A 27,976-nucleotide genomic window follows, 5' to 3' on the forward strand; every position below is an offset into this window, starting at 1 on the left:
GAAGGCTGTTGTGCTTCTGCACGTGGAGCTTTTCACGGTCCCCTGATGCCACAGATTTGTTGGCAAGTTGAGCAGGTCCTCTCCTCCACGTGTCTGCTCACCCGATTATTCCTTTTTCCCTTCCACCCGACGAGGTTTTGCTGCTGATGCACGAGGAAGGTGTGGCAGGACAGGCTGTGAGCTCCGGGACATGCAGCACTGGAAGCTTGGCTTGCTCTCCCCGTGCTTAACTCCCCAAATGTTGTGGTGAAAATAAGGGCTTCTTCCAAAAGGGCCACGACAGCGGGGAGACCAAAAGTCAGCCCAGCGTGGTAGGGACTGAAAGTTGTCATTATCCGCCGGCATCCATGAAATTAATCCGTAGCACAAAAGTGCTTCCAGCTGGCGGCTGCACTCAGCGGGCACTGCCAGGTTGGAGGCTGCGCGCCCTTCGTTAGCCACAAATGAGTCCTCCTGACAATCGGCAACAGTGCAACTTCCAGGGTCTCACATCCATGTGTGCAGTGTCTGGTATTGCTCCTGCATTGTGCAGATATGAAGTGCCAACAACGTGTCAGGAGTGAACGTGGAGGGGTAGAAAAGGAGCTGAGGTCTGGGAATGCAACTGGGGATGCATCTGGAGATGCATCCGTGCTGCAGTATGGGATGGACCAGTTGCACCACTTGCTTGCCAAGTAAAATGCTCCTGTGCAGTGTGTGCAACTTGTGAAAGCACCGCCGCAGTCTGACTGTTGGCTTCTGCTGTTGTCAGAAGACACAGAAAGTACGTGGTTTTGTGGGCCCCTAAACTCAGGGGAAGGAAGGCAGAAATAACTGCCTGATTGTTAAATGAAAAGCCATCCCACGTCCCTAATTTGACATCTCTGCCGAGCTGTAAAACATGAAGGTAAAGGAGAGTCCAACTCGTGCTGCACTTCTAATGCCCCCGCTATAAATTGCACCAATGACTTGTAGCGGCTTTGGGACGAGCGCCGCTGGCTCGGGCAGTGACAGAATAACTCTGTTCTTCCCTTGGTTATGCTGGTTCTCTTGGCTGATGTCAGTGAGTTTATTCTCATGGATTTACACCAGCATCAGGCACGAATCCAGCCCGGGAACATCCTGGAATGGCTATCTTAGTATTTCTTGCCTCCAGCAGAAGGAATACCTGCAGAAAGCTGAATTAACAACAACAAATCATCTCTTTGTGCTACCCTCCAATTTTAGTCATGGAATCACAGGCAGCGAGCATAGAGCGGACACTGAGTCCTGCTCCCAGCGCTCTGCCCTGGCAAACCTCCCCTTGCTGACAGATTGAGGGGCTGCACAAGCCAGAGGCATGGGATGCCAGCACCATGGGAAGCGCCGTGTGGTTGGGAGAGCATCCCATGCATGTGATCTGCCCTGTGTGTGGATCGAAGCATCACTCCTGCTACAAACAGAGGGGGTGAGCAGCCAGGCTTTAGGCACAGACAGGGACGATTTGGCCCAGAAGTGGAAATCCTGATGGGGTGGAGAAAAGAGATTGTCCCGAGATGTCAGGGAGCTGGTGAATGCTGTGAGATTGCAGGAGTGCAAGCAGGAGAATTACCTCCAACCAAAGTGGTGATGAGGGTGGGTTGCTTTTTTAGCAGTAGATGTGAAGTGCTGCAACTTTATAGTGAGTAATTTTATTGTAAAACCACAGAGGAGAGGGTTTTCACACTGCAGAGCAAAGAGGCCACGGATAGGCTGATTTGCTGTGTGTTTTCAGGCAGCCATTCTGCTGTCGAGAGAAAAAATAAAAATTGATCTGCAAAGCAGAAAACTCCAACCCATTTGGGAGTAACAGGGAGACAGGTGAGGAGTCCCTGTTGGTGCAGCTACATCCAAGCAGAACTGCTAGGCGTAATGTCAAAGCCCGTGCCCAGTTACCCAAGCATGACATCAAAAGGGATGATGCACCGACAGGTCTGTATTGGTGCAGCGGTTGATGTTTGCTGAAGGAGCAAATCGCAACTGACTGCAACTTCCTGGCAACCTAAAAAGTCAAGCTTAAAAAAAACACAGTCCTCCTCGTTTCCCGGAAAAGTTGTTGGTGTGCTGCCATCCTGTCGCAGGGCCTGTCAAACACAGCACAGCACCATGAAACAGCTTCATTCTGCAAAGTGCACGGGGGCTGGTGGCCATTGCTGTGTGATTTACCTTTACCTGAGGAAGTCTGGTTGTGTTTCAGACATCGAGCCTCTTCCTGACCTTGCTGGAGGCTGGAATAAACGTTTGTACACAGCAAATTTAATCTGTTTTGCTTCTCATTATGGGTGCAAGTTCTATCTTTAAGGAACAGCTCACCCAAATACTATCCAAGGGTGTGTTTGCTGGGAGTCTGGTTCATGAAAACAGATCTGTTAGTAAGGCTTTCCTCTGGATTTTTGGAACCTGTCTGTACTCACTTGCCCTATCCCCACTCCCTTCTGGCCACGGGAGTGTCTGGCTCTGACTCCTTGCGATGCACATGGGATTTCCTCATGGTAGGAAACATGATGTTTGAGCTACAGACGTTCTGATTTGTTTTGTTTTGATTTTTTCCCTATCAGCAGCTAGCCAGAGCCATTTGAGGATGCTTGGGGCTCTGCCTTGCTCGTGCATCCTTTGTTTTGTGAAAATACTGCTTAGTGCCATTACAGGCAACAACAGGTCCTGTGTCCCGGGAGAAAAGCCAAATCTGGGGTAACAGTGTGGTTCTGGGAAGGGCTCTGGAGGATTTGGGGTTGGCCTCCTCTTAAGGGTCACGAGTTCGGTGAGGTGTTTTTCTAAGGGGATTTGGCTCTGCTTGCTCCTGGGAAAGGCTTAGGGCAGCAGCCGTGCCGGATTCTGCATGCAGGGCAGCAGCAGCCTCAGGGTCCATGCCCACTCCCCAGCCCTGTTCCAGAGGTCTGGGCTGTGGGGCAGGAGCTGCCTGAGCTCTCTTCTCCCCTGTAGAAGCGTTCTCTGGAAGATGCCGGTCCGGTCCCAGCCTTTCTCCCTGTGAGCTGCTGGGGAGGGACTGCACATGGTGGGTGCTGCGGTCTTTGCTGGGCAGGCTTTTCCAAGGACTGTCATTAGATGGATGGAAGGTGCTCTCAATGTAACTTCTCCCTTTTGCTTTTCTTGGTGGTCCTGCAGGATACAAAGGAGGAGGTCTCGGAGAAACCAAAGCCTGCTCCCAGTGCAGAGAAATTTGGCTGGATAAAGAAAAGCAGTGGAGGACTCCTGGGACTGTGGAAGGATCGCTACGTCCAGCTGCGGAAAACACAGCTCGTGGTCTACGAGGACGAGGTATGCTTACAGCTTAACCCCCTCCGGCAGGATCAAGTCCTCGGTGACACAGTCCTTTGATTTTCGCTCCTCTTTCCAGCCCATTCCTTTCAGAAGGACTTCTGTAGATACTTTCAGGGAGGTTAAATGAAGAAGAGACAGCTGCTGCATTTTAAAGTATATTATATACCATAAATATTTCAGCCAGTAAATATTTTGACAGTAGCATTGTTTAAAAAAAAAAAGAAAAAAGAAAACGGGGGCAGGACATCCTGTGAGAAGGTGAACAGGGTAAGACTTCAGGCAGAAGCAGGATATGTGCTCGCAGTTTTCGGCTTTTAAGGGCTAAAACTGCATTGTAGCAGCCTGACTGCCCACCTGCTGCTGGAGGGCACGACTGGCAGCCCTGCAGCTGTTGAGCACCCCACAAGCAGCTGGAGCCGCTGCCTGCCAGGCTGTGCAGGGTCTTAAGCCACAGTGGGCACAGGATGAGATTGTGAGTGCTTGATTTATCCTTAAACGAGAACACAGTTTGGGTTTGGCTCATCCCTTCCTGTTGGTTGAGCAAGCTAGTGCTAAGAGAAGGACCCCTGGGAGCCTTTTCCTGAACTTCCCTAGATAAGTTGAATGCCTTAAGTTCATGGCTTCATTTAGAGCTGTTTCTAATCCAATGAGGAATAAGTAAGAGCTGAGCCAAATCTGCCCTGTATCTTAATGCGAGAAGAATGAAAAGTGAAATATCCTTGAGTCTGGTGCTCTGTTGTTGGGCTGAAAGAGCTCTGTAAGAGTGAGATTGTCCTCGAGGTCCCCAAAGGAATAAATTAGTGGGCAGATCACATAAGCTCAGCCTGGAGGGGTCTGAGACAGGGGCAGCTGAGGCTAAGCCCTGCTGGTATGTGTGCTTGTGTGGCACCTGGCATGAGAGGACTGGGGCGTTCGTGGGCATCAGGACGCTAGAAGACAAAAGCAGTCCAGTTTCTGTGCAGCATGTCAGGGGAACAGGAATGGGGAAACACATCAGCAGTTGCACTGCTGTGATGGTTTCAGGAACAACAGGACTGACAAAAGAGTTTGGTTCTCTTTTCTAAAAACATAGTATTGCCTAATATGGAAGATGTGTTATGAGCACTTTGGGTTAAATGATATTACCTTCTGCTCTCCCCACATCCCAAGACTTTCAGAAGGCGTTTGTTCTTGGTTTTGAAATGTCACGAAGAGTGCAAGAATACTGAAATGAGAAGTCAGGTCAGGTAACGAAGAGCTTGGAAGGCAGGCAGAGTGATGGGGGTGTAGGGACCTGCAGCTCTTCTGCAGAGATACAGCCTATCCTGCAAACTGCTGGCTGTCTGCAGATCACATCCGAGTGCCCCAGACACCTGTTGACTCCAGCTGAAGCTACAGGAACAAACAGATTCAAATCTATAAACATGACATGCTTTTTTTGTTTTGTTTTGTTTTGTTTTTTAAAGAGTATGCTTTTAAAAACAAGATACATGGAGGTTCTTATTACCACAAGGGAAAAGGAAGCTTTTAAAGTAAGATTAATTTTCACAGACATTCAGAAGAAGGAAAAATCCTGATCGTTTAAAGAGTTATTTAACTATCTCAGCAAGGAAAATGGCATTTGTAACAACCAGACATAATGTTTTCTGGTAGCCTGCGGACTGTGGTAACATCCTGTAATAAATTGCATCTGTAAGCTACAGTAGCTACAAGGCCCCATTATTGTAAATAAGGGATCATGTTAATATCTATAGGCTATTAAAAGTAGCTTATAGTGAACTCAAATATCTCAGGAGAGGAAATTGCTACAAAATTATCTGGTAGCACAATAGGATAGCATGTGATTGTGCAGACTTACAACAAGGAAACCGAAGGAAATGGCAATTTTCTGTACTCAGGAGGGGTCCTGTTACTGCAGAATTGTAGTTCATGTTTATTACTATATTTATCTTCCAGTAGCGTGAGTTAGGGCAGTGTTGCTGTCTCTGTCTCACAACTGGGGAAGTTTCTGAGATGAGAAGTGACTTGTCCACTGTCAAAGGAGAGTCTGTGGCACAGCATGCTCCGGTGGCTTCTATTTCCTTATCTCAATCTGCATTTTTTGGCTCTTAAGAAGAGAGATTTTAAATGGGATTATTCAGTGCTTGCTGAACAGGAGGTTAACAGCCCTCAAAAACAAAGGAGATAAAAAATTGGCTAACAGAAATGCAAGCTAAGTTAGACCAAAGTAGTTATGTGGGAGGGAGGCCAGCTTCCATGTCCGAGGGCAAGTTGAGAGTCTGCTTTTTGAAACCCATCCGATTTCCACGAAACGAGCTGGTGACTTGGACATGCTGTCCTTTTATCAGTCCCTGGTGTGTTGGAGCCCTTCCTGAAGAGGTGTTAACATTGCCTTCAGCAGTTGTTCCATATGCAGGCACACTTGTTTATGCAATTGCACAGGGCTGGCAGCTGCACTTGTCTCTGAAGTTTGTATGTGCAGAATAACAGCAGAGAAGGCCAACAAAAGATGAGATGCTGGCAATAACATTTTAAGTACAGCCTAAGCGTAACACAAACACTGTATTCTAGCATCATCAATAGAAATCTCCTGGAATGTGCCTCTGACCTACCTTGGAAGCGGGTTTCCTATATTGCATCTGTTCATCTGTTTTAAAGCATAGCTACCTCCTGAAGGCAGATTGCAAATGGCTATTGTATTACTTGCAGCAGATGGTGGGTGAAAGCTGTGCATCTCTGTGCTGCAGGTTTCATCCAGCTGATGCAATGTATTCCTTGTTATCTGATGAGGCTCCATCCACAGGCCCCTGCAGGTGCACCCTCATGTAAACCTAAGACTGAGTTCAGAAAGATGTACGTACAAGGTACATATTACATACCCAAATGTCAGGAGAGATGCACCTATGCAAATACATAAAGTTCTGTGACATTCAGATCCCAAGGAAATTACTGACACATCTCAGTGACAGGCAAATTGCACACAAGCCCACAAAGAACCAAATAGGCAGGTCATTTTAGAGTGATGTTTCCTGTCTCTGCATATTCTTGCTGGAATAAAAAGTAAGCCCACGGAACTACAGAGGGCATCTGCAGAACAGGCAAAGAGGCCAAGTAAATCCATGTCATCACTCCATGGATTAGAGAGAGCCAGTCTTTTTTATTTAACTTTTTTTTTTCCTCTTTTCTTGAATTTCTCCTTCTTTTTTTTTTTTTTTAAAGTGTGCCGTATGACAGGGCAAAAATCTACCGAGCAAGATGTCTGCTAGGGAGTGGAGGTTCCACGAGGCCCTTGGCTTCCTGTGTGACCTCAGCAGTGCAGCTGATGTCTGCACTTCTGCACTGGTAAAGTGGTAGCAATGTATACCCACATGTGATTTATCACTACGCTTTGAGATCCTGAGATGGAAAAGAGGATTATTATTTCAAGAATTCCAGGCATTGTACAGAAAATGGAGGCTCACAGACCATTAATATGTATTGGTGATGCAGTCTTTGCTGGAAATTTTATTTTCAGATAAGTAAAAATTTTACCGGTTCTATTTTCCCTTTTTATCAACATTTCATTCAGGAAATTCTAGCTTTGCCAAGTATGATTCCTTGGTTAAGCATACGCATTAATATGTATAGGTATTTAGTAACGTTCTCCCTCAGGGCCTGGCATTGAAATGCTTACAAACACATACATGTTTAAGTAGCAGTGTGTGCTCCACGAATAGCTAATGGTATTGTTTTTCTGCATTAAATCATGAGTGTAGGATTTTCTGTACCAGGATTTTAAGTATCTTATTGATTGTCCCTTACAGCAAATACAAAAGCAATTTAAAAAACAAGCACTAAAATCTACAGAGGAAAGAAGGCCTCAAGGGATTTCCCTGATTCCTGGGCATGCCTGTAGCCATGGGAGAGGCGTGGAGATGGGCAGCAGATGCAGCATCATGGGACACCATGGCAGGCCATGCTTTGCTGGGAGGAGAGACTACTGAGTGGGGATTCCAGCAGCTCAATTCAGCATTTGTGTCTTAGTGCAATAGAAAAGAATTGTTTTCACTTCCTTGGGATACTAGAGGCAAAATGCAGCAGGAGCTTGTGTCTGACACCAGTTTGTAGGGGCAAGGCTCTGATGGCAACCTTGTCTCTGCCTGATGCTGAGCATCCTCCAGGTCCCAGAGGATGGAGGGACCTGGAGACTTTTGGGAGGGTCAGGCCCTTTGGTCTTTACCTGAGTCATGCAGAACAGAACAGCATAAAAGATTTCTTTGTGACCAGGTAGGCACACAGAGGGGCTGGCCTCTTGCCAACGGTAAAACAGAGACAAAAGTCCCATTTTGTCATTGCCTGAACTTCAGTCTTTTCCCTTACCTCATACATGGGGTTTCTTTTTTCTCTGGCTGCTCTCTTCCCTGCCTTCCTTGAAGAGGATAACTTGAGAAGCTCCAGTCTCTGAGATGAAGGAGCAGAGTCAAGTCACTGCCCTTGGGAGGCAGGGCCCTGCATGTCCCTATCCTCTCTGCCTTTATTCCCTGAGCAGCCCATAATCCCAAAGCCTCCCAGGGGAAAAGGGGCAGCTGAAAGTCAAAAGACAGCGTAGCAGAGCTGCTCAACCTGCAGTGTTCTCTTTGTCCTCCAGCTTCATCACAGCCCATGGCAATCCTTAGGATAAGGAGGATGGATTGCACAGGATCCAAGGGAAGCTTCCTGTCCAAAAGGCAGGCAGGAAGGCGTGGACAAGGGGGGTGGCACAGAGCCACTGTGCTCTGCTGGAGGCAGAGCTGCTCTCCAAGGATGTGTAGGGTTGCCAGGGGACTCTGTCCAAATCTCTCATCAGTGTCCAGCCAAGCCACCTACATTTACACCCCAAGCTCAGCAAACTTTCCCGTAGGAGGTGGTGACCACAGCAGTCGTGTGGCAGCACTGAGATGTGGGTGGTCACCTACCCAAGGCCAGGATGAGATCACCATCCCCTAGGCATGTATCACTGACCTCACCCTTCTCTCTGATTTGTTGGCTGCTGAGGGGTTATTATTTCCAGTTTTTGCAGTGACATTGCAAAACCAGGCAGCAGGAGCCTTTAAAGGGCTCAGTAATGTCAGCAGGATTTTATCTGTGAGGTTTTAGATTTGGGCAGATTAATCTTCTCCTAATATACCTCTTCCCCGTTCTCTGGTTACATTCACCTACTCAGTGTTAAACGAAATAAACAGTAATGCCATAACAATAATAAACCTAAATTAGATCCAGACAGCCCTCTGTGGCTCAGAACTTGCTCTGCATCCTCATGTTGGCTCTGCTGTGCCCCCATCTCCAGATCAGAGGGTTAAAAAAAACCTGAATGCAGCCTGGGCTCTGCACAGTGACTTAAATGTCAAGTGGTAAGCGAAGGAAATTCCCCGCAGCCCACTTCCCTCTGAACTCTCCATTCCCTGCCTCCAGCCACGCAGTAACTTCCTGGCTACGACACATTTCCTCACCCCACACCCCCTTGCTGCTACAGAATTGCTAAATACAAACTCATAGGACTACAACTATGAGCAGAGTCAGACCTGGGGACGGTCGTGGCCGGAGGTTCTAATTTAGGATGGTAACAGAGAGGTTCACGAGGCACGCTGACTGAAACACTTTACTGGCAAGAACTGCTTGGCAATTCTCACTGCTTATTTATGTAATATGTTGCAAAAGGGAGTTTTGGTCTGTTCTGAGACATGAATAATATTATCTGCCTGGCGCTACACTGCAATTCCTATTAGGGATGGTGCTCTGCAGATGAACTGAGCCATGTACCACGTGTGGAATTTTAGTTATGTTACTGGGAGAAATGAGCCAAGTTCACGGCCTGCAGTCATCAGTGCAGATACACCAGAGATAAATATTCCCCAATGAGACGTTGGCCCTGACAGTTGTGCTGGCTGTACGGGGCTGCATTTCCAGTCTTAGGCATTCTGACAGCTCAGAGCATGGCTGTGAGGGAATTGTGTCCCAGTCACACGTGGCTGCCACCAACCTTGCTCACAGGAGGGCCAGACCAGCCCACATCCACCACGGGCTTCCTGCAGGGCTGGGCAGTTGTGATGCCTGCTCCATCTTCTTCCCTGTGAAAAAGCAGAATAACATTGGTTTCATTCATTGCAGGAAGAAGGTGATTTTGCCAGGCTAAGTGGGAACTTGGGGGGGCTTTGAGATCATGTCAGGAAACCTATGAAAGTGTGGTGTGTTACTTGTTGGGTAGATCAACAAGAATCCTTGCAGCAGGACTGGCAGCACAGTCCCAGCCTGTAGCTTGGCAAAATCCTTCTCACCTTGCATCTGACTGTGGATCCTTGGAAGGAGCCACCAGACATGGAAGAGGCTGATGTTCTTGTCCACACTGTGTTATTTCCTCAGCTACTGTGGACCAGTAGTCACAAATCAGCCCATAGCTTAGAGACCTTCATGCTTTCTTGAATGTGGGATACCAACCTGATCTGTGGGGGCTTGCTGTCTGCATGCAGATTTATTTTTAAGGCAGAAGAGCTTTTAGACAGATGTAAAGGGAACACATGCAGAGGTTGATGGTGTGTGATTGATTTCAGTGACTCCTATTTATAATAATGTTTCATTCCCTCTCTGCAGGATGAGCAGAAATGCATAGAAACAGTGGAACTGGAGAGTTATGACAAGTGCCAGGAACTGCGTGCACTACTAAAAAAGAAAAACCGTTTCATTTTAATCCGCTCCCCGGGTAAGAAGGTAGGATTGCTTTCTCTTCACCCTCAATTCTGCTAACTTCAAAATGAGTCCCCAGACAGCAGACAAAAGGCTCTGAAATTCACTTGTTTGGCAGTTAGGAGAAATTGTCTATGTTTGTGAATGGCCTAGGATGTACAAAGATGAACGTTACTGTCCTGTAGAGTTTATTCTTGTGTTGGGGAAAGGATCTTCCTTTTACTCAATTTACAAGAACATTTTCCTCTTGATATTTTCCTGCTTTATCATTTTCTTTCTCCCAGTACTCCTTGAGCAGTGGTGTCAGACCATACCCTGCTGTTCCCAGTGTGCCCTGAGTGAGGAAGTGTCCCTGCCCCAGCTGTGCGTGCTGTAGCTTTGCCGAAGTTCCAGTGAAGTCAGTGATCCCAGTCCACGTACTGGGACAGTTCCTGTCCTTGGACATGCTCATATGAGAATCTCCAAGTAACTGCAAAGTAACTGCAAAGTTTCTTGCAGCCAAACAGTTCCTAGAAGAAAATCTACTTCGGAGATTTAATGAAACTCTGCAACCTTAGGTGCCTGTGCAGCACCTAGTTGTACCCAGAATCTAATAACCAGGCTGATGTTGCAAAGGAGTTCTATATCCACCTGAGCACAACTGTATGCAAGGAAGCACTTTTATCTTATGTAGAGGCCAATATATGTTCATCATCACTGCACATACTTGGGATGATTTTTTTCATTCCTGCTGACAGTGTATCAGCATCTTTCTGGGCTAGGATGTTTCTGTTGTTGCTCTTAAATAACTCACTTTGACTTACATTCTAATTTCAATGTGATTTTATTGGCTTAAAAGATCTTATCATATTTTTCCATGCAGATCCAAGAGGTTGTTAGGGGACAAAAAGCATATTAATTTCCATAAGAATATGAACAGCCAAAAATATCAGCTTGCATGCATTTCCTCATCTCCATTTTGTTTGAATAAATGGAGATGTTTAGTCCTTGCTGTCATTGCTGCTTATTCTTTCACTTCATTCGCTTAGTGTTTATTTGTGTAACGGTGCCTCAAGACCCCAGCTGAGTTCAGAGCATCTTTGTGCAAAACTTCATTCACAACAACAAAACAAGGATAGTCCCCGTGCCCCAAAGCATTCATTTGGACTGGGGTTGGGGTGGAGAGAGAAGGGAAATGATGTTTGTTTTGCAAGTTAGACCCAGTCTGCGTCAGGAAGAAAAGTGATATTAAGCACAACACACCAAGGTTATGGTAGCCTGGAATTTGAGCCCTCTGCTAGAGAGCTCCTGCTCAGCACTGGATACAGAGCAGTGAGTCTTTCCAGTTTGGCTGGAGGTTTAATGTTTGTTTCGTAACTTCATTAATCACAAATCGTGTCAATTTTAGATCAAAAATGCCTAACCTTGGCAGGCTTGGTGCATTTTCTAGAGGGAGACGGGACCACAACAACTGCCCCTGCTGAATGCTTCTGGCTACCTTGTGTGTGCACACCTACTCCCAGGGAGGCAAATAATAGCATGTGTGAGCAGAGATGGAGGCATAGTAGGAATTAATAATTATTTGCAAGTATATTACTTAGGCAAAGTGTATAATAGCTGTATGTTTCTGCATGAATCAACAAAGAGCGTGGGATGTGTTCCTAAACCTTTTGTTTCTTGCTAGAAGAAAGATATGCCCAAATTCTGCACTGAAAGGGAAACTTCATCCTTTTGGCATCCTGGCAAGTTTACAGCTCCCCTGGTTCTCATGCCAATGATTAAATGGAAACCTAGATAGTGGCCACTTTTCATAAGGCTCTTTTGGTAAAAGGAAAGGCTTTTATAAATGAAAAGTCCCCTGTTTGTAGCTCCTCTCCCATCCTCCTTTTGGCTGGGAGTCTGGTGAGGGTGTTGACACGCAACATGCTTTTGCAGATGTTAGAACAAACTTCAATTAAGAGGCCAACGTCCACAACTGTCCTTCTTCTGTTTTGGAATTGCAGCTGTGGCAATAGATATCTGCTCAACATTTTCCTTTTGGGAGACTAGCTGCCATCTGCAGCTTGCACTACAGCTTAAAGTCACCCTGTGAAGTACCTTGCCAAACCCTTCCATGTTTTGCTAGTTTTCTTAGCCCCTTATCCTGAGCACAGGGCTGGAGAATGCAGAAAGCAAGCGAATAAGCCGGGAAAGGCCATTTCTATTCCAGTGTGCAAATAGAAATGTCACTGTAGAAAGCAGGGATCTGAGTTTAACTTTGGGAGAATCCAGGTTTAAATATTTGATGGGATGTTTCTGAAGAGCAAAGGACTCTTGGAAAGAGCAAACAGTAAAACAGAAATTGTTCAGACCCTTCTCAGAGTCTGAAGGAACTGTGAGCTCAGTGTAGCTCTGCTCACAGTAAATCTGTCAGTTAAAACACCTCTGTAGCTACAGTTGCACCCAAATAAGTAAGTTGCCTTGCTAAGCACTGCTCTTTGATGGCAATACCCCAGATTTTGCTTGCCCAGGTCACAAGATAACACTTTTGTGAAGCCACAACAGTATGAGCGTGCCTCACGCCTGCACAGGACAGCTTCCTTGTGTGGAACTGAAACAAAGTGCTGTCCCCAGTGCTTTGGTTCTTCAGCAAAGGAAGTTGGAAGTGTGCAAAAGACCCATTCTGCTTAGAAATCTCAAATGCTTCACGCAGTCACACTAATTAAATGAAAACTGCTGAACAGAGAGAGCTGAGCAGAGAATTTGTAAGAAGGGGCAGCAACCTTGGCTTGGAGACCTTAAATGTACTTATGATGCAAAGAGCAGCATAAACCATGTCTTCTCGTGTAAGCTGCCTAGAGACTCCAGAGATTGGCACAAGTCTGGTATTCAGCAGGTCTGAAAGCCTTCAGCTACCAGGATAAAGAATGGGAAGAAGGAGGGTGGCAGTATGGGAAAGAGTCCATCAGCAAGTCCTGCAGCTTCCCACATGTCCTTCCCTAGCACTGCCAGGCACTAACTCAGCACTCGTGGAAATTTCCACTACATTGTTTTTTTTCCCTCTGTCAACTTTGGAGGTACCTGTGGCTCCCTTCAGCAGGGGCCCAAATTGGGAAGCTGACAGGGATCGCAGTGAAGCACTTTTGCTTGTGCTCTGAGGGGTCTGCTCCAGGAGTCTGCCCAGGCTGAACGTGGCAGAGATGCTGCGTTATTTCCAGAGATGAGGCAGCTCTTGGTTCAGCTGACAGAAAAAAAAAACAAAAAACAACAAGAATCCCCTGATTGTCCCCCTTGCTTCCACTTTTTCCTCAGTGATCCAACCTGACGAGGACCCAGATTCAGGAGATGACCTCACATCTGGCAGATAGCCTCTGCTGGACCCTGGGTAGTTACTGACCCAGCTGTGCTCTGGCATCTGCTGGAGGTGACCACCCAGTGACAAAAGCCAGCAGAAGAGAATGTGTTCCCACACCTCAGCCAGCGGAACACAAGCAGTTCGCAGCCCAGTCTAGCCTACCCTTGCCAGCAGCTGAAGCTTTGCACTGAAATGGCTGAGAATACGCAGATTTCTGTCACTCACCTCTTGACAGATTGGTAGCATCAAGCAGAAGAGCTCAGCAAAGAGCTTGTATTGCTAAATGTCATAAACTGCAGCTTTTTGGTTCTCCAGGCTTGTCAGATAAATCACTTAGGGCTGGCCCTGGATAATGGGGTCAGCATAGCCACGAGGCCGTCCTTGCAGAAGACTGATGTCTGAGAAGACACAGGGCAATCAGAGAGATGTGCTCAGTGTCGTCACGGGCAGTGAGCAGAGTGTGAGCCTCTTTTATCGCACGACATGCAGTCAGTGATTCAGTCAGGAACTGACTGGCTGCGCTGTGCTCTGAACTCACTTACAGTAAATTGCGTACACTGTATTCATGGCTCACAATGGTCACTATCACATTAGGTTCAGTCATGACAGCTTTTCCTGGCACACCAGGCAGTTGTTTATGTCATGACTCAGTCTCAGCTGGCTTAGCAGGTAGGAAGGCAGATGGGCTGCCCTGCTTCCTGCCCTCTGGCTTTAGTCTTGGTGTCACTGACCTTCTACCTAAAATTGCTGCTGGAGATCAGACCCTGCCTAAAGCTGTGTGCCCTGTGATATCTGAATACTCAGGTGAATAAAAATACAAAGTAAATTAATTTGTTCCTTATCTCATTCTAGTCTACAGAACCACAGTAGCAAGCAGAACTGAAAATAACAACTCTGGATTGTTCCTCTATTTCCTCAGCTTTATAGCAAGCTTCCATCCCAGTATGGGCAAACCTTCTCACCCCAGTGCCTGTGGTGGAGGACGTGAACTACAGAGGGAGGCAGACAAGCAGTGCACTGCAAGGAAACAATGAGGCTCTGTATGGCAGCATCCCAAGTGCCAGCCTTAGAGCTCCAGCAGCTTGATTTTTCCTTAGTATCTGTGGATATTATACTAAAAAGGAAAAAAATGTTCTTGTAGAAAGGAAACTGAGTGCAATGGCTCTGTGCTGCTGCCTTTGGAGCATCTCCCCACGCTTTCCCCTCCCCCTGCTGTCCACTTGGTCTGTGATTGTGATCGGTGGCTGCAGCGGTTGGTCAGCATTAAACAGGCCATGCCGGAGGGACACCTCAGCTTCTCAGTAATGACCAGCAATTCCCCAGGGTCTCCACTGTGCCCTGCTGCGCAGTCGCAAGCTGACAGCAGCACTTTGTCACAGTCCCAGCTTTGGGAGGTCAGCGGCTTTTGTCCTGGGCGGAGAATAAGGCACAGGAAGTGGCATTAGAAGAGGAAGCTTGAAGTAAGGCAGGAATCCTTCCCTTGAACACCATTTACGTTTCTAAACCCTGGTGCAGGATGCCAGGTCTTTGCCAGGCAGTGCAGCAGCACAGCTGCTCACAAATAGAGCTTTCTCAGATGCTTTTGTAATCACAAAACTTTGGGGTGAAATCATTTCCAAACAAAAAAATTTTCAAGCACACACAAAAACAGGCCTGCTTGGGCTAAAACAAAACCTGGCTGTCACCATGTTTTGGAGCCTTGCCTTCGTTAGATTCCCTGGTTAGTGTGATCCCTCTGCACCCCAGACAAAGAACCCTTTTTCCAGAGTGCTGTGGTTCTGGTTTCCAGAGGCCCTAACCTCTTCTCTGGGGTCTTAAGAAGACATTTAGCCCCATCACCTTATGTGCAAACTGATTGAACAAATACATTCTCCCAAAAATGCTTCTTAACTCCCTGCTGGCCATGCTGGTTGCAAGGGCCTTGAACTTTGTTGCTGTGGTGTGCATGTATAAAACCTTGGCACTGCAGCGAGCAATAAATGCAGAAAGGAAGGGCAGTATGTTCCTAACTAAATAGCCAGAGTGAGTGTAAGGAGATCAGGCTTCAGCTGTACAGAATTTTTAATGGTGCTGTAGGGGTCAGGAGAGCATCCCTACTGGGAGGCCTAGAGTATAGGCATGTAAGATTTCAGAAGTTGCTGAAACCCCAAACAGTTGCTGCCTCACTGTACCATAAACAAAACAGAAAGCTGCTAAGAGCACTGGCTTTGTCACCCTCATTTTGTATAGTTTGGATGTTCTGATCCTGTTGTGATTTCAGAATGTGGGGCCTGATTTACAAAAAGGCTGAGACTGCAGCTGGTCTTGAAGGCAGTACAAATGACTGTAGGATCTTAAATAGCTGGAAAAAAGTATTATAACTGAGACCCTACCAGTATGTGGTTTAGGTAAGCCTCTATGTAACTCACCTCCCCATCTGTAAAACATGGATAATTGTTCTGAAAAGTAATTTGTGAAGCCCTCAGATATTGTAGTGATAAGCAGCGAAGAATTGATCATCAGTGGAATTGGTAATTCTGTCTTCAGGGCAGGGCTGCAGCGCAGTGCCATCAATGTTGACCCACACAACACATATGAGATAGCTCAGTAGGAAGCTCCACCCCTGTCATTAGGGATAGACACATGAGGAACTTGTGTAGTGGCTGGGTTAAGGTTACCTAGGCAACTTTGGGATTGTCCAATTTTTTTGAGTGCTTGATTTTGCAGCTTTCATGATGTTCTTTAGCACGAGAGCATTTATCTGTGTCTGTACAGTGCAGATTGCAGCCATTTGGATTCAGTGGAGCTATGTGGATCCAAGCCAGTCTGCCATACAGTAACGTGTAATATGAAAATGGTATTTTTCTCACCTGAAGTGTACTTTGGGGCAAAACTACACAATAGCACATAGCAGAAAAATAAATAGTGTCTTACTTATTGTTCCTGCTGTGGTTAATTAGAGATTAAAGACATTGAGCACAGCCCTGGGATGACTCTGGAGGAAGGCAGAGCTGGTTGAATGGGGGACAGCCATACGATCCATTGCTCCCATCCTCATTTTTGTCCTGTGCTTTTTTACCAGCTGTCTCTTCTATGGCCTAAGATTGTTCTGTATTCTTAGGACAGCTGTTCGGACTCCAGAAAATGTACATCTGTAGAGTCCGCTTTTATTTTTTTCATTTGCAAGCAGAAAAAGATATTGTTAATTTTTTCACTTACGCTGTGCTTAGCCGCATCCTGTCTATGTGCAGCTGAAGCAGGGTTGGTGCAGCCAAGGTCAGAGCCCTGATTCCTGTATTGGTTCTGTTCTGCAGAGCCACAGGAACAGGGAAGAAGGCAGAACCTATGGCATTTGGGTTTCCTACTTGCAGCCTGTGGAGGAGTTGGAGATGAAGTAGCTGATAGCATCTGAACTGCCACAAAACAACTTGGACTCTCAGTCTGATTTGCTGCATGCAGTTTGACCATTCACTGTACAAACAACTTTCTGCTGCTATAAGAGCTATTCCATAGATTTTACAGAAGTAAGAAGCTCATAACTTACTTACTACTTTAACTGCTAATTACAAAAATAGAAGACAGCAGCAAACAGCTCAGCATAACAAAATTCTGTTCACAGGAGCTATGAAGGGAAGTACTTGCCAAAGTGCAAAGGAATCTGTACTTTAAACACAGACTGGAACTGGATGTTATATAAAAACTGAAGGGATATACAGAATGCAGAACGCTGCCTCTCTGTAATGCTTAGGCAAAATTCTCTCTCTGCTCTTTCAGGTTCATGATATCAAATTTCAAGCTGCAACTTTGGAAGAAAAGGAATCGTGGATAAAAGCCCTGAATGAGGGCATCAATAGAGGCAAAAACAAAATATTTGATGAGGTAAGAGATGCTGTTTTCAAACTCATGTACTTGTGTGTCAGTTCTCATTCATTGCTTATTTAGCTAGCAACAGAACTTGTCTGAGACCCCAGGCTCCCTGTCCTTCCTGAATGCCAGGCACTGCCAAAAGAAAGAAAGCCCATTCACAGCTGGATGCAAGGCAGACCAAGCTGCATCCTTACAGGCTAGGAGTTTTTAGGAGTTCCCAGCCCAAGAGACTAGATCACGTAGAGAGGTGTTTGCATCCTTTCTGGTTGGGTTAGAAGCAGGCACAGTAGGATAAGCAGATGGTACAGAGACATCGTCAGTGCTGCAAGAGCTAACATCTCACTGAGAGACCCATGGGACACCAGAGCTCACCAAAGTCAGTGCGAGATGGTCTGATGGCATCAGTGACTTTTGGTGACATGGTGTTCTCCTGTTCCCTGGTGTTCCCAACTGGCTGTATCTGGAAGGACTTGTCCTCCCCACACTGTCATGATGTGCAACACCAAGCAGCCTGGAAATTGAAGTATTTGGTTAGGACAGTCTTCAAGACTGGAAAAATCTGCAGTGACTCAGTCCACCAGCTATTCTTGCTTCAGGCTGGAGAGAAGTCCAGTGGAAAGTTACTCCAAGGTTTCTCAGCTCACGCACTCTCCCTGCCTTTCTCTCCACTGGCCTCAGCACTCCCCAGTTCCCCACTCATTCTGGTGTGCAGAGGCAAGGATGAAAACTGCACATCCTCAAGCCTGGCTAACTTTGCCCTGCTCTCAGTTACCTGGTAATCAGCCCCTAATTAAACTGAAAGAGTAGTATGTACTCTTTAGTTGTTTTTGTAACTGAAAGGAAGTGCACAAAACCACTATTACAGGAATGACACGAAGAATTAGGCAGGATTAACTAGGAGACTAAGAAATCAGCAAGATCTGTTTAGCAAAGGAAACCAAAGCAGTGAGTAAAAGTTTTGAGAAAGGAGCTAAGTTCTTTTGGCGGTGCTTGAGAATGCAGACTCTGAGAGCTTGGGCTTTGCTTTTATTCAGGACAAGGCAAAAGCTGGAGAAGAGGCTGGAACATGCTCCTTTTTCACCTAGGCAAATCATATCCTACATCAGGTTTTTAAGGGTACCTGGAGCCCTTGGACCAAGGAGAGAGCAGCATGTGTAACTACAGGGAGCAGCTGTGTGCAGCCTGAGAAGCCATTACAAAGCAGAGCAGCAAAGAGCTGAGCAGCCAGGTCTGCTCTCACGTTACAGTGGGTAGGAGATGCAATGTCCTCTAACACAATGCTGCTCAGCCCTTGCTGGAGCCACTGACACAGACTGAGAGCTGCCTGCAGCAGCAGGGCAGTGGGCAGCAAAGCCCACAGCTCACTCCCCAGCATGGTGTTGTGAGGTCTGGGGTCACCTCTCTCCCCCTTCGCCTGGAGACAGTGTTTCTGATGAGGATCCAGCACAGAGCTAGACTTTAATTCTTGTTCATTCCACTAAAGATCAGATTTCAGATTTAAAATGTTTCTGCACTAGCTAGGCTAGGCACAAGCTAATGGGTCAGGCCTCAGCTGACTTGGATTTGCTTTTCTTCAGTCTATTAGACTGCCCAGAGAAGCTGTGGAGTCTTCTTCCTTGGAAATCTCCTTGGAGATCTTCAGAAGTGCTCTGGGTGGTCCTGCTTGATGGGGAGTTTAGAGCAGGTGACCTCCAGAGGTCCCTTCCAACCTTAACCATTCTGTGATTCCTTCCTGCTCACACGTGGGAGGCAGTGGATTTCTCCTCTGATTCCAGGAAATAAATTTGTTAATTCAGCTACAGTTGCAATTAATCCAGGTCACTGCTCACACCTTCTATTCAGCTTCCTGCAGCCATTAGAGCTGTACAAGGGAAGGTCTATTACGAAGAACTGCTGATACAGTTCACCGTCAGGTCACGGTTATTAATGGGCTTTCACCTCTAAGATGGCAGCAGCAGTTTTGGAGCTCAGGCTGCGGTGAGGACAACAAAGCCCTCCTGTGTCCTTCTCTTACCTGCCCTTTCGGTAGAGGGGAGGCTAGTGATTGCAGACCTCTGAGGGTTGGGAGCTTTGATGTAGAGTGCCTTTTAGACAAATATGCGCTAAAGATACCTTAAATATCCATCACATACACACGGCTTTGCAGGCAAGCTGGAACTAAGGGAAAATATTCAAAAATCTTCCCTGGATCCAAATGCTGTATCCCTTCATGCGTGACAGTGAGAATTTTATAGATGGATTGTGAGAAATTAACCACCTTCTTCCTTTTCTGTTTCCCTTCCTTTTAAAGGTGAAAGTAGATGAGAGCCTTTCCTTGGACCATGTAACTCGGGACAGAGTGAAAGTGGCCCATGGTCGCAGGCCGCCCACAAGAAGCCACCTCAAGGAGGTAGGTACATCCATGGAGACAGAGCCACCTCCCCAGCTGGGACCAGCTGCACCCCAGCACACTGCTCCATCCAGCTACAGGCAGGCCCTCAGGAAAACCCAGGTGCAGACAGCCCAGAGAAAGCTCAGGAGGGAAATGGCTTCCCTTGGGAAACACAATGCCTGCACCTCTTTAACTAATCTCCAAGTTAACCCATAGATCTGTAGCTGCTGCGACGTGTTACAATATATTTAGCTTCCCATAACTCAAGAGCTGCCTCGGTGTCTGGGAAGAGCCTTTATAGTTTCATTTTAATCAGAAGAGACCGAAGCTGCTATATTTATTTGCAAAGAAGTGATGATTTTGTAGCCACAGTGGTGTGAAGATACAAGAACTGCACGGTCTGTGGGGAGAAGCTGTATTTCTTATTAAACTAACTGGAAAAAACAGACAAGCTTTCAGGTTTACAAACCCTTCCTTAGCTCTGAAACAGAATACATTATTCTCACAGGCAGTTTTATAGACTAGCCTGTCTACCCTTAACTGATTTTCTGGATCTGTCACTTAAAAAAAAAAGGGAAAGAAATAACACTGCAAAATAAACCTGCAGCTCATTTCAGTGGGAGAGGTTCTTATGAATGTTTGATTCCTGTGATTTATGAAAAAGCTTCCACAGACAGATTGATATTTTAGCAGAACATTAATCTAAACGAACGAAGGTTTCTAAATCAAACCTTCTTTCTTCAGACTTCCCAGACTCTGACTTATGTGTCTGCACAGCACTCAGATGGCCCTAGTGCAGGAAATGAGATGCCCCAAGATTTTTCACTTTGCATAGAAATGGAGGGAGAGTGTGTCTTCTAGAGGTATGCATAGGAATGAATCACAGGTTCTCATCCATCCCTTCAGAAAACAACAGAGCAAAACATGACAGAAGTTGCAGAAGCAATGAAGTGTGGATTCTCTGATGCATAGAATGGGTTCAGCAAAGCTGGATGCCTTTCCCTAGGCACTGATAAGCCCTCTCAGCCCTACTCAGCTCCCTATTTTTATGAGATACCTCAGACATAAATATCTATAAGTGCTCTCGCTTTCAGCCAAATTCGAGAAAAACTGGCTTCCAAATTCAAAAGCAGTAACAAAGAGAAAGAATAGAGCCTGCAGAAAGATGAGAATGAGAGTTGCTGGCTGCAGCATTGTGAGAGAAATGGAATGAATGAATATTTTCAGTGCCAAAGCAGGCCAGGTAAGGACGGGTCAGGACGGATGCCTGTCTCTCTCCCTGTTAAGGGCTGGAAAGGCAAGAGAGACTTTACCTAAACTCTGCGCTGCAGGACTCTGACTTTAGTTGCAGTTTGGTGCAGCATTGGGTTCCCTCACACAGGAACTGTCACTGCATCTCTCCATCCAGTGCACTAAGCTCACATCCTGCAGTGTGTTTACCACATCCACCCTTTTTAGGATATCCCCCTGCTAGAGAAGTTTGCAGGCAGCCTGTGGTTGGCAGGGGGTGTAACCAGCTAGTTATAGCCTCAGTGGGGCAGCAATGGCATCAGGCTGAGAGAGAGTGAGAAGACAATGGTGTTACAATAGAACTTCTGGCCAAGTGATCTCAGTGTATGCCAACTTGTTTTATTTGGTCACATGGAAATATGACAGTTCCAAAAGCAGAAAGCAGCAGTGCTTTGGGTAAGCACACAATAAATGGGGGGGGGACAGAGGGATCCAGCTACTACAGGGTAAAGAACTCAAATCAGTCAGAGCTAACTGCTTAGCATCGACAGGAAAACAGAAATAAGAGTGTGGAGCAGGCTTTGAGATGTTCTGCTCAAAGAAAGTATTAAAATAAATTTTATGCTTTGGTCCTAATTTTTGACTGCTTGTGGCTCTTGAGTTTATTATTCTTGTGCAAGCTGCTGCACCATCAGGCAGGAAATAATTCAGCAGCAAAACCACCAATAGCATTCACAGAGCATGTTGGTCTGTAGAAAAAGTGGGCTAGGCAGAGGGATAGGAGATCTTCATTTGATGCATTCAACATTTGCTGTACGGTACATGACTTGACCCTACTTTCTTCTTTGTCAGGTAAAATGTTTTGGTTTATCACAGCTCATTAAATTTGGGCATTGCAGATTTCATTGGGTTTCACTTACTAGATAAATGCTACTGCTGTGAGGGGCTATTACAGGGTGACGCTGCATAGGAGCAGCACGAGCTCTGTGGATTGCTCATGAGCTGCAGAAACAGCTGCACTTAAGAGCGCCGTTTTTGTTATCAGTCAGATTCTCCTGGCAGTTTCGACAGATGTGAGTATAAATAGGGGGTGGATGTGCAAAACAGTAATCCCTCACCTTCTCCTTACAGCTGAAGTTTTATGCTGCAAGTGTTTGTACCACTGTATCCATAGCAATTCCTTGAAGTTAAAGGATTGAGCAGGGGATTGATGGAATAGAAATGGATAAAGTTCTCTCTTATGTTTCAGGCTGCCAAGTCTACATCAGATGGTATCCTGCGACTAGATCTGGATATAGTAGACAATGGACCACCAAACTTTGACTCCACTGTCAGTGAAAATGACAATCCGCCACCTCAGAAAGAAACTCCAAAGCCACCTATGCCACCTACAAAACCTTCTGGCACAAAAGAAAACCATGATGCAGAGAACAGTGTTCCTGATCAGGAACAAAAAATGTCCCCTCCATTGCCTCCAAATAAGAAGCTTAAGGAAGGCTTAGCATCAAAAGAGAATGCAAATGCCACGGAAGAGGACTGTGTAAGCAAAGAGGAGAATGTGGAAGAATCCAGTACACCAGGTGAGGAGAACAGAGATCAGCTTGTTGAGATCAGCAACAAGGGCACAGCAAAAGCTCCAATTCCTCTTCCTAAGACCATGCCAGACAAGCTAAAAGTTGCTTGGGACCAATCAGTCCTTGAGCCTAAAAATGCAAAAGACTTGGAATTATCAGGAGATAGTGGCAAAGACAGCCTTGCTGCAATTGCTACCTCAGATGTTGCAAAGCCTCCTGTTCCTCCTCCTAAGGTTCTATCAGAAAAAATGATAGCCACTATGAACTCCAGCCACAGTGATCTGGAAGCTGGGAGTTTGGAAGAACTGAGGTCTGGCAGTTCCAAGTCCCCGGTGAATGGCATTGAAGCTGGTGATGCAGCAGAGTCAGCATCCCAAACAGCTGAAACTGAAGAAGGAAATGGGAGAACCTCAATTGAGAGGGAACAGCAAACTTCAGCAGAACAGAGAGAGAGTTCCCCAGCTACAGAGTCAGGCCATGAGAGCGTAAAAGGAACTATTGAGAAAAAAATATCTGTAGAAACCCCTTCAGCTCTGAAACTTCGCAGTTCTTCTCTGGGAGACTTGCTGTCTGATTCCAAAAGTACACAGAGAGCACTTCCACGCCAAGGTCTCGCTGAGGATTCCCATTACTGCTTAGCTAAAATGGAGGAGAAAGTTGCTAACGAACGGGAGAAGGCAGAAAAACTTCTGCAGAAGGTTTTACGGGAAGGGTTGGAGCAGGCCCAGGAGGGCAATGGACCCCCGGTGGTGGCGGAGACATTACTCAATGAGGCTGTAGAACAACTTCGGCAAGCTACACAAGTCTTGCAAGAAATTAAGAGTCTTGGAGAACTGAAAAAAGAAGCAACACAGAAACAGAAAGAAAAGCAAAAAGATCTAGTGACTCTTTATAGGAGAAGTGCTCCCTGACACACTCTTCAAAAAGACTTCTTTTTCAGAATTCAAAGCTAAACTTTTGCCATTTATGATTTGTACTATTGCTAGGCCAGTGTTCAAAAGGTGGTGTTTTGCTGTGCATGCACCATGTTTATGGAACAGAATTGAGCTTTCAGTTATAGCTTCTCTCTCTTTCTTCACGCTGTACATACATACTAGTCCAGCTCTGATCCTCTTAGCACAGCAGAAGGTTACAAGACACTGAACAGTTTGAAAATGTGAACTGTCTTTATGGACTTGATCCAAAGTCCTTTCGAGTGAATGGATCAGGCCTTAACAATTTCTGATAGTCAAACCAAGTTCAATTTTTGAAAGAAGCAAAATGGTTATTCTAGCAAAAGCCCCTGTCTATCTGTATTTACAAGCAGATACCAGATTACACTGGCACATATCTAGTCTTCCCATTTAATTCATTTAAGGATAAATGTAGTCAGAGAAAACTTTACTTTGTTTATACATTTGTTGGCAAGGTTTCCTGGAGCACCTGGCTCAGTGACATCTAGGAATGTAAGGATAAATGGCTTCAACTTCTCTGAAGACGCTCATAAAACTACATTCACAGTTAAAAAGTGACCTCACACAGAGGCAAGCAAAACTGGCCAGCTCCTGTATACAAGAAGTGTCCTCAGATCTAGCACATCTGTATGAATCCATCTGTTTGAATCCAGCTGGGCAGAGCTGTGGATGTGCTAAGCACTATGTAAGTGAATGCAAGTCTCAATGCATCACTGCCAGGCAAGTCTTAATTGTTCCTGTTCCATTAATATAGAAACTGGGGCAACAATGCAAAGCAGGTTACCCTTGGCCTTTGAAGAAGTGTGTTGTAGCATCACAACACGTTTCTTTGTAAGCACCATACACATCCGATAACTCTGAATGCCATCAGGGTTGGGAACAATTAGCCAGATGTTTGGAGAGCTTGTGTCCAGGAGATGCCCTGGGGCAACCTGTCCGTAAGAAGTCCATATTCTCATGCGTTCCCTTAGCCATTGGCTCTGCTGTGGGATGTTAACTGACAGGAACGTGTACATCAAGCAGCCAGTCTGGATGGGTTCCCCCTTCCTATTTAACTTGTTTCTACCTGCTGTGTTCTGGCCAGCCTGAGAGCCATGGTTTGGCACAAACATCTGGAGTATGGAGGGAAAGGAATTTTGTGTGCACAACTTTGGGGCTGGTCCCTGTGGCTTAAGTATATTAAAATAAAAATACATTGCTGCAGAAGGGTCTGAAGAAGGCATTGCAAGAAGGCTCTGGCACAATTCCCACAGCTTCCCCACCCACCTGCTGAAAGCAGCCCCAGTTCCCATGGTCTCTAGTGATTAACACTGTGATAAAATCACGTCTGTGCTGCTACTGCATAGCACTGTACCTGAGCTGGGTCCTCTCACCTATTCTCTACAGTATTTGCACTCAGGGGAATCATATGACACCATGAAGGGCTTCTCCTTTGCTTAAGACAGGCTCTGGAAGCACAGAAAATGACAATCTTCCCTGACTGGTTTTAAGGAGTGACATGCTACCTTAGCTTTTTTCTCTCATTTCTCAGCATTGCACTCCACTCCCCCATTTCCATTTCTTCCGTTTTCTTTGTATAATTTCCCAGGTTGCGCAAAGGTGCAGTGGGCTGCAAACTCTTCCCTTTGCAGCAGCCCAGTAAAGCTTTGTCTTTAGCTCTTCTTAGCTTCACCAATGGGCTTATGTGTCTCAGCATAGAAATATCACCTTTGGACTTCAAATGTCCCATTTTTCACCACCCAGAGCCTCTTTTGATTACAGCAGCCATGGTGGTCTATCCCTCCTCTCTTGAGCTGTAGACATTGCATGGAAAATCACTTGTCATTCTCTCACATGAGAGGTTCTACGTGGTCAAACACTCAGGGCTCAGGTGCCACAAAAGCTTTGCCGTGAGACAAAAAGATTCCTATGTCCTAAGCCCACTGCCAGGCACGCAGCCCGGAACAAATTCTGGGTCTGTGTAATTTGCTGCTGTAGATTGAATGTGAACTGTGGGTTTTGCTTTCAAATATTCTTAGGACAAGGGCTAATAATACAGAAAATATTCAGTGCCTATCTGCTATCTAAATGTATTTTTCTGCATGTGCACTTTTGTTTACCGAACACTGTGTGGTATGAATGTGAGCTGTCAGAACCCTGTGCGCACTGGAAGTCGAGGGACATCAGCTTCAGAGAGCAGGCAGACATTTGAAGGATGCAGTTTTGTAATAAGTGATAAAGTAGATGCGGAAAAGAAGTTCACACTACCAAGAAGACACACAAACCATGGCAATCTCTTGGTACAGGTTCAGATCCCAAGGTTGAAGCCAGTTGTAAACTCCAGGATGGGCAAATCAAAGCCTGAAACTGAAAGCCCATGAGAATGGAAATAGCTTATGGGACAGCTCCACCCCCCGAGATATATACAAATGCTTTTGCTCTCACAGGTGTTTCTTGCAGCAGTGTGTTCTGTGAATACCCATCTGGCAAAGTACTGATGAAGATACTGAGACATCCTTAACTGTTACAGCCAAACCTACAGGATGTGCTTATAGTTACTGTGTATTTTTATATAATACTGAATATTCTAACGAATAAATGTCTGACATTTTACTGAATACCAATCGGTAGAAATCTTAACAGAACAAACTTCTATTTGTAACGAAATGGGCATGTTAAATCATTTTACAGGCTGCAGCTAATTACTGTTTTTATGTACTAACAGAACTTACTAGATGGAATCTCCATAGCACCCAGTAACTCTACTGTTGAAAACATTATGTTAGAGACTTTTTGTTTTTAACTACTTTTGCTCGTAGGGTTAGCAGTTTCATCCTAAAATATCTAGCTTGGCCATAAGCCTGACTCACCCAGACTTTAAAAGAAACAACATCATATTGCTTCTGCGGTTTTCACACTTGTTCTCCTCATTCTGGTTCTAAGCTGGGCTCTCCCTAAAGCAGGAGGGTTAATTACCCTGTAGCTGCCTTCTGGAGTGCTTCTTGCTCCTCTGCAAATGGCAGTGCTGGTCACAGTCAGAGACTGCTCCATTCAGCCTTTGCTCTGAACTCCTGCAGCAACTCCTTTGGTCAATGTACATCATGCACTTTTTTTTCCTCCCCTTAAACGTACACTTCTAATTTCTGACTACACTAACATTTCTTTCTAGTGCCTAGAAGCCCTGTGGGCTTGAAGTGCTGGGGTGCAATTCTGTGTTTCAGGCTGTGCTGCTAGGTTACATTTGTGACAGGAAGGAAGTGAGCTTGCAAGCAAATAAATGTGGATGGCTATCTCAAAAGCAGCCTCTGCAACCAGCGAAAAGGCAGCACTTTGTCTCCTCCTTGTAAGAGCTTTGAGATTTGGCAATAAATCCCCTTTTAAATATCAGCTGTTTAAGAGCTATCTGTCCTAAACAGGAGCAAAGAAGAGCCACAGGGTTTGATGCGAAGGAGGGTGTGTTACACAGGCTATGGTCAGGCTGGGGCCAGATTGCTGCTGTGCTAACCACAAACCAGGAGGAAGGAGAAGCACCAGGGCTGCTGCACCCGAACAATTTCAGTCTCCTGCAAATGTTAAGCTTGCTCAGAGGTCATCCTCTTGGTGGGAAGCAGCACTAAAGCCTCATTCCTCTTCAAGATTCCAGGAACATAGGAACTTGTATTGTAGTGAGTGCTTCTCTTCTGTGAAACTGGGTGGAAACTGGCCAGTGGGTTTAGAAATTACAAAGAGGCAGAGAAAAGAGTTCAAGAGTGCTTGCCATCATATTGCACAATGTTCTTGGTAAGCTCTGTAAGCTATTGCTGGGAAGGGAATAGTTCCTTGAAGGAATTTCCAAGACACTTATAAGTTTATATGGATACGCTACAGAAAAAGGCAGTGTTTTTTAAGAAAACAGACAATGCATCACATTTAGGTCTTAAACTGGTGTTGGTAAGGAAAGGAGGTGCCTCACACTACGTAAAGTCTATGAAACATGATTTTATAAGCCCATACAAATGAAAACACACATTGTATTGGCATATGAAACATTTGCATGGCTGCTTTTCATTCAAGGGATAGTCATGTTTACGGATTAAAACAGACTGCGTTATTGTGTAATCTAAAATAGAGAGTGGGGGGCCTATGTTTCACCCCGTGATCCTGCTGAATTTAGTAATTTGCAAGTAAGAGCGGAAAGAACTCCTCCTGTCCCAGAATGCCAAAGGATTTACTACAGCATTGGCTAGTCTACTGTGATGACTTACTATTCTTGCTATTAAAAAATGTGTTTTATCTTAAAGATGAATCATCAACAGTAAAGCTCTCCAAGATTTCGCCTTCCAGTTTAAGAGTTAGAAAGTTTGCCGGCATAGCACATATCCACCGTCTTCAGAGAACGGAGATCCCTGTTTTGTTATGCTATGTGAGCTCACATATTTCAGAAAGCCAGTGCTTAATTTGTTCCAGGAAACTTGTGTTCCTCTAGTGCCTTACCTCATGGCTCTGCAACCCATAATATTCCTGTGAAAACTGCCGACGTGATTTACAAAGCATTAACAATTTCATTCTCAGCAGCAATCTGCTCTCTGAGGGCAATGTGAGGGACTTCAAGCAATGTGTTTTCCATCCCTTCCTCTTCTCAGTATCAGTGACCCAGTCTGACAAATACCCCTCACAGAGCAGAGGGCAGCTGGCACCTCCTGCTGCTCAACCTTGGTCCCCTCTCCCTGAGCTACCCACAAGGGCCACTTCATAGTTTGCAAAACTGAGGCAG

At 45.7% G+C, this 27,976-nt stretch overlaps 1 protein-coding gene and 1 long non-coding RNA gene across 2 annotated transcripts in view; one reads left to right on the forward strand and one right to left on the reverse strand.

The window, feature by feature from the left end:
* The window catches only part of PLEKHO2 (pleckstrin homology domain containing O2), a 27,018-nt gene extending 408 nt beyond the window's left edge, over nucleotides 1-26,610 (forward strand). Inside the window, exons 2-6 of the mRNA XM_010717560.3 lie at nucleotides 3,124-3,276; nucleotides 9,865-9,981; nucleotides 17,024-17,128; nucleotides 19,407-19,505; nucleotides 21,967-26,610. Coding sequence (XP_010715862.1) covers nucleotides 3,124-3,276; nucleotides 9,865-9,981; nucleotides 17,024-17,128; nucleotides 19,407-19,505; nucleotides 21,967-23,202 — 1,710 coding nt within the window. The 3' untranslated portion in view covers nucleotides 23,203-26,610. The remainder of the gene's footprint in view (nucleotides 1-3,123; nucleotides 3,277-9,864; nucleotides 9,982-17,023; nucleotides 17,129-19,406; nucleotides 19,506-21,966) is intronic.
* On the reverse strand, nucleotides 4,371-14,034 carry LOC116217106. Its single transcript, XR_004161103.1, has 5 exons — nucleotides 13,496-14,034; nucleotides 12,997-13,156; nucleotides 9,257-9,344; nucleotides 5,117-5,365; nucleotides 4,371-4,650 (listed from the first exon to the last, which is right to left on the reverse strand). It is a non-coding gene; the product is annotated as an uncharacterized LOC116217106 (long non-coding RNA).
* Nucleotides 26,611-27,976: the final 1,366 nt, after the last annotated feature.

This window comes from Meleagris gallopavo, chromosome 12 (genome assembly GCF_000146605.3).
Source record: "Meleagris gallopavo isolate NT-WF06-2002-E0010 breed Aviagen turkey brand Nicholas breeding stock chromosome 12, Turkey_5.1, whole genome shotgun sequence".
NCBI classification, from domain to species: Eukaryota; Metazoa; Chordata; class Aves; order Galliformes; family Phasianidae; genus Meleagris; species Meleagris gallopavo.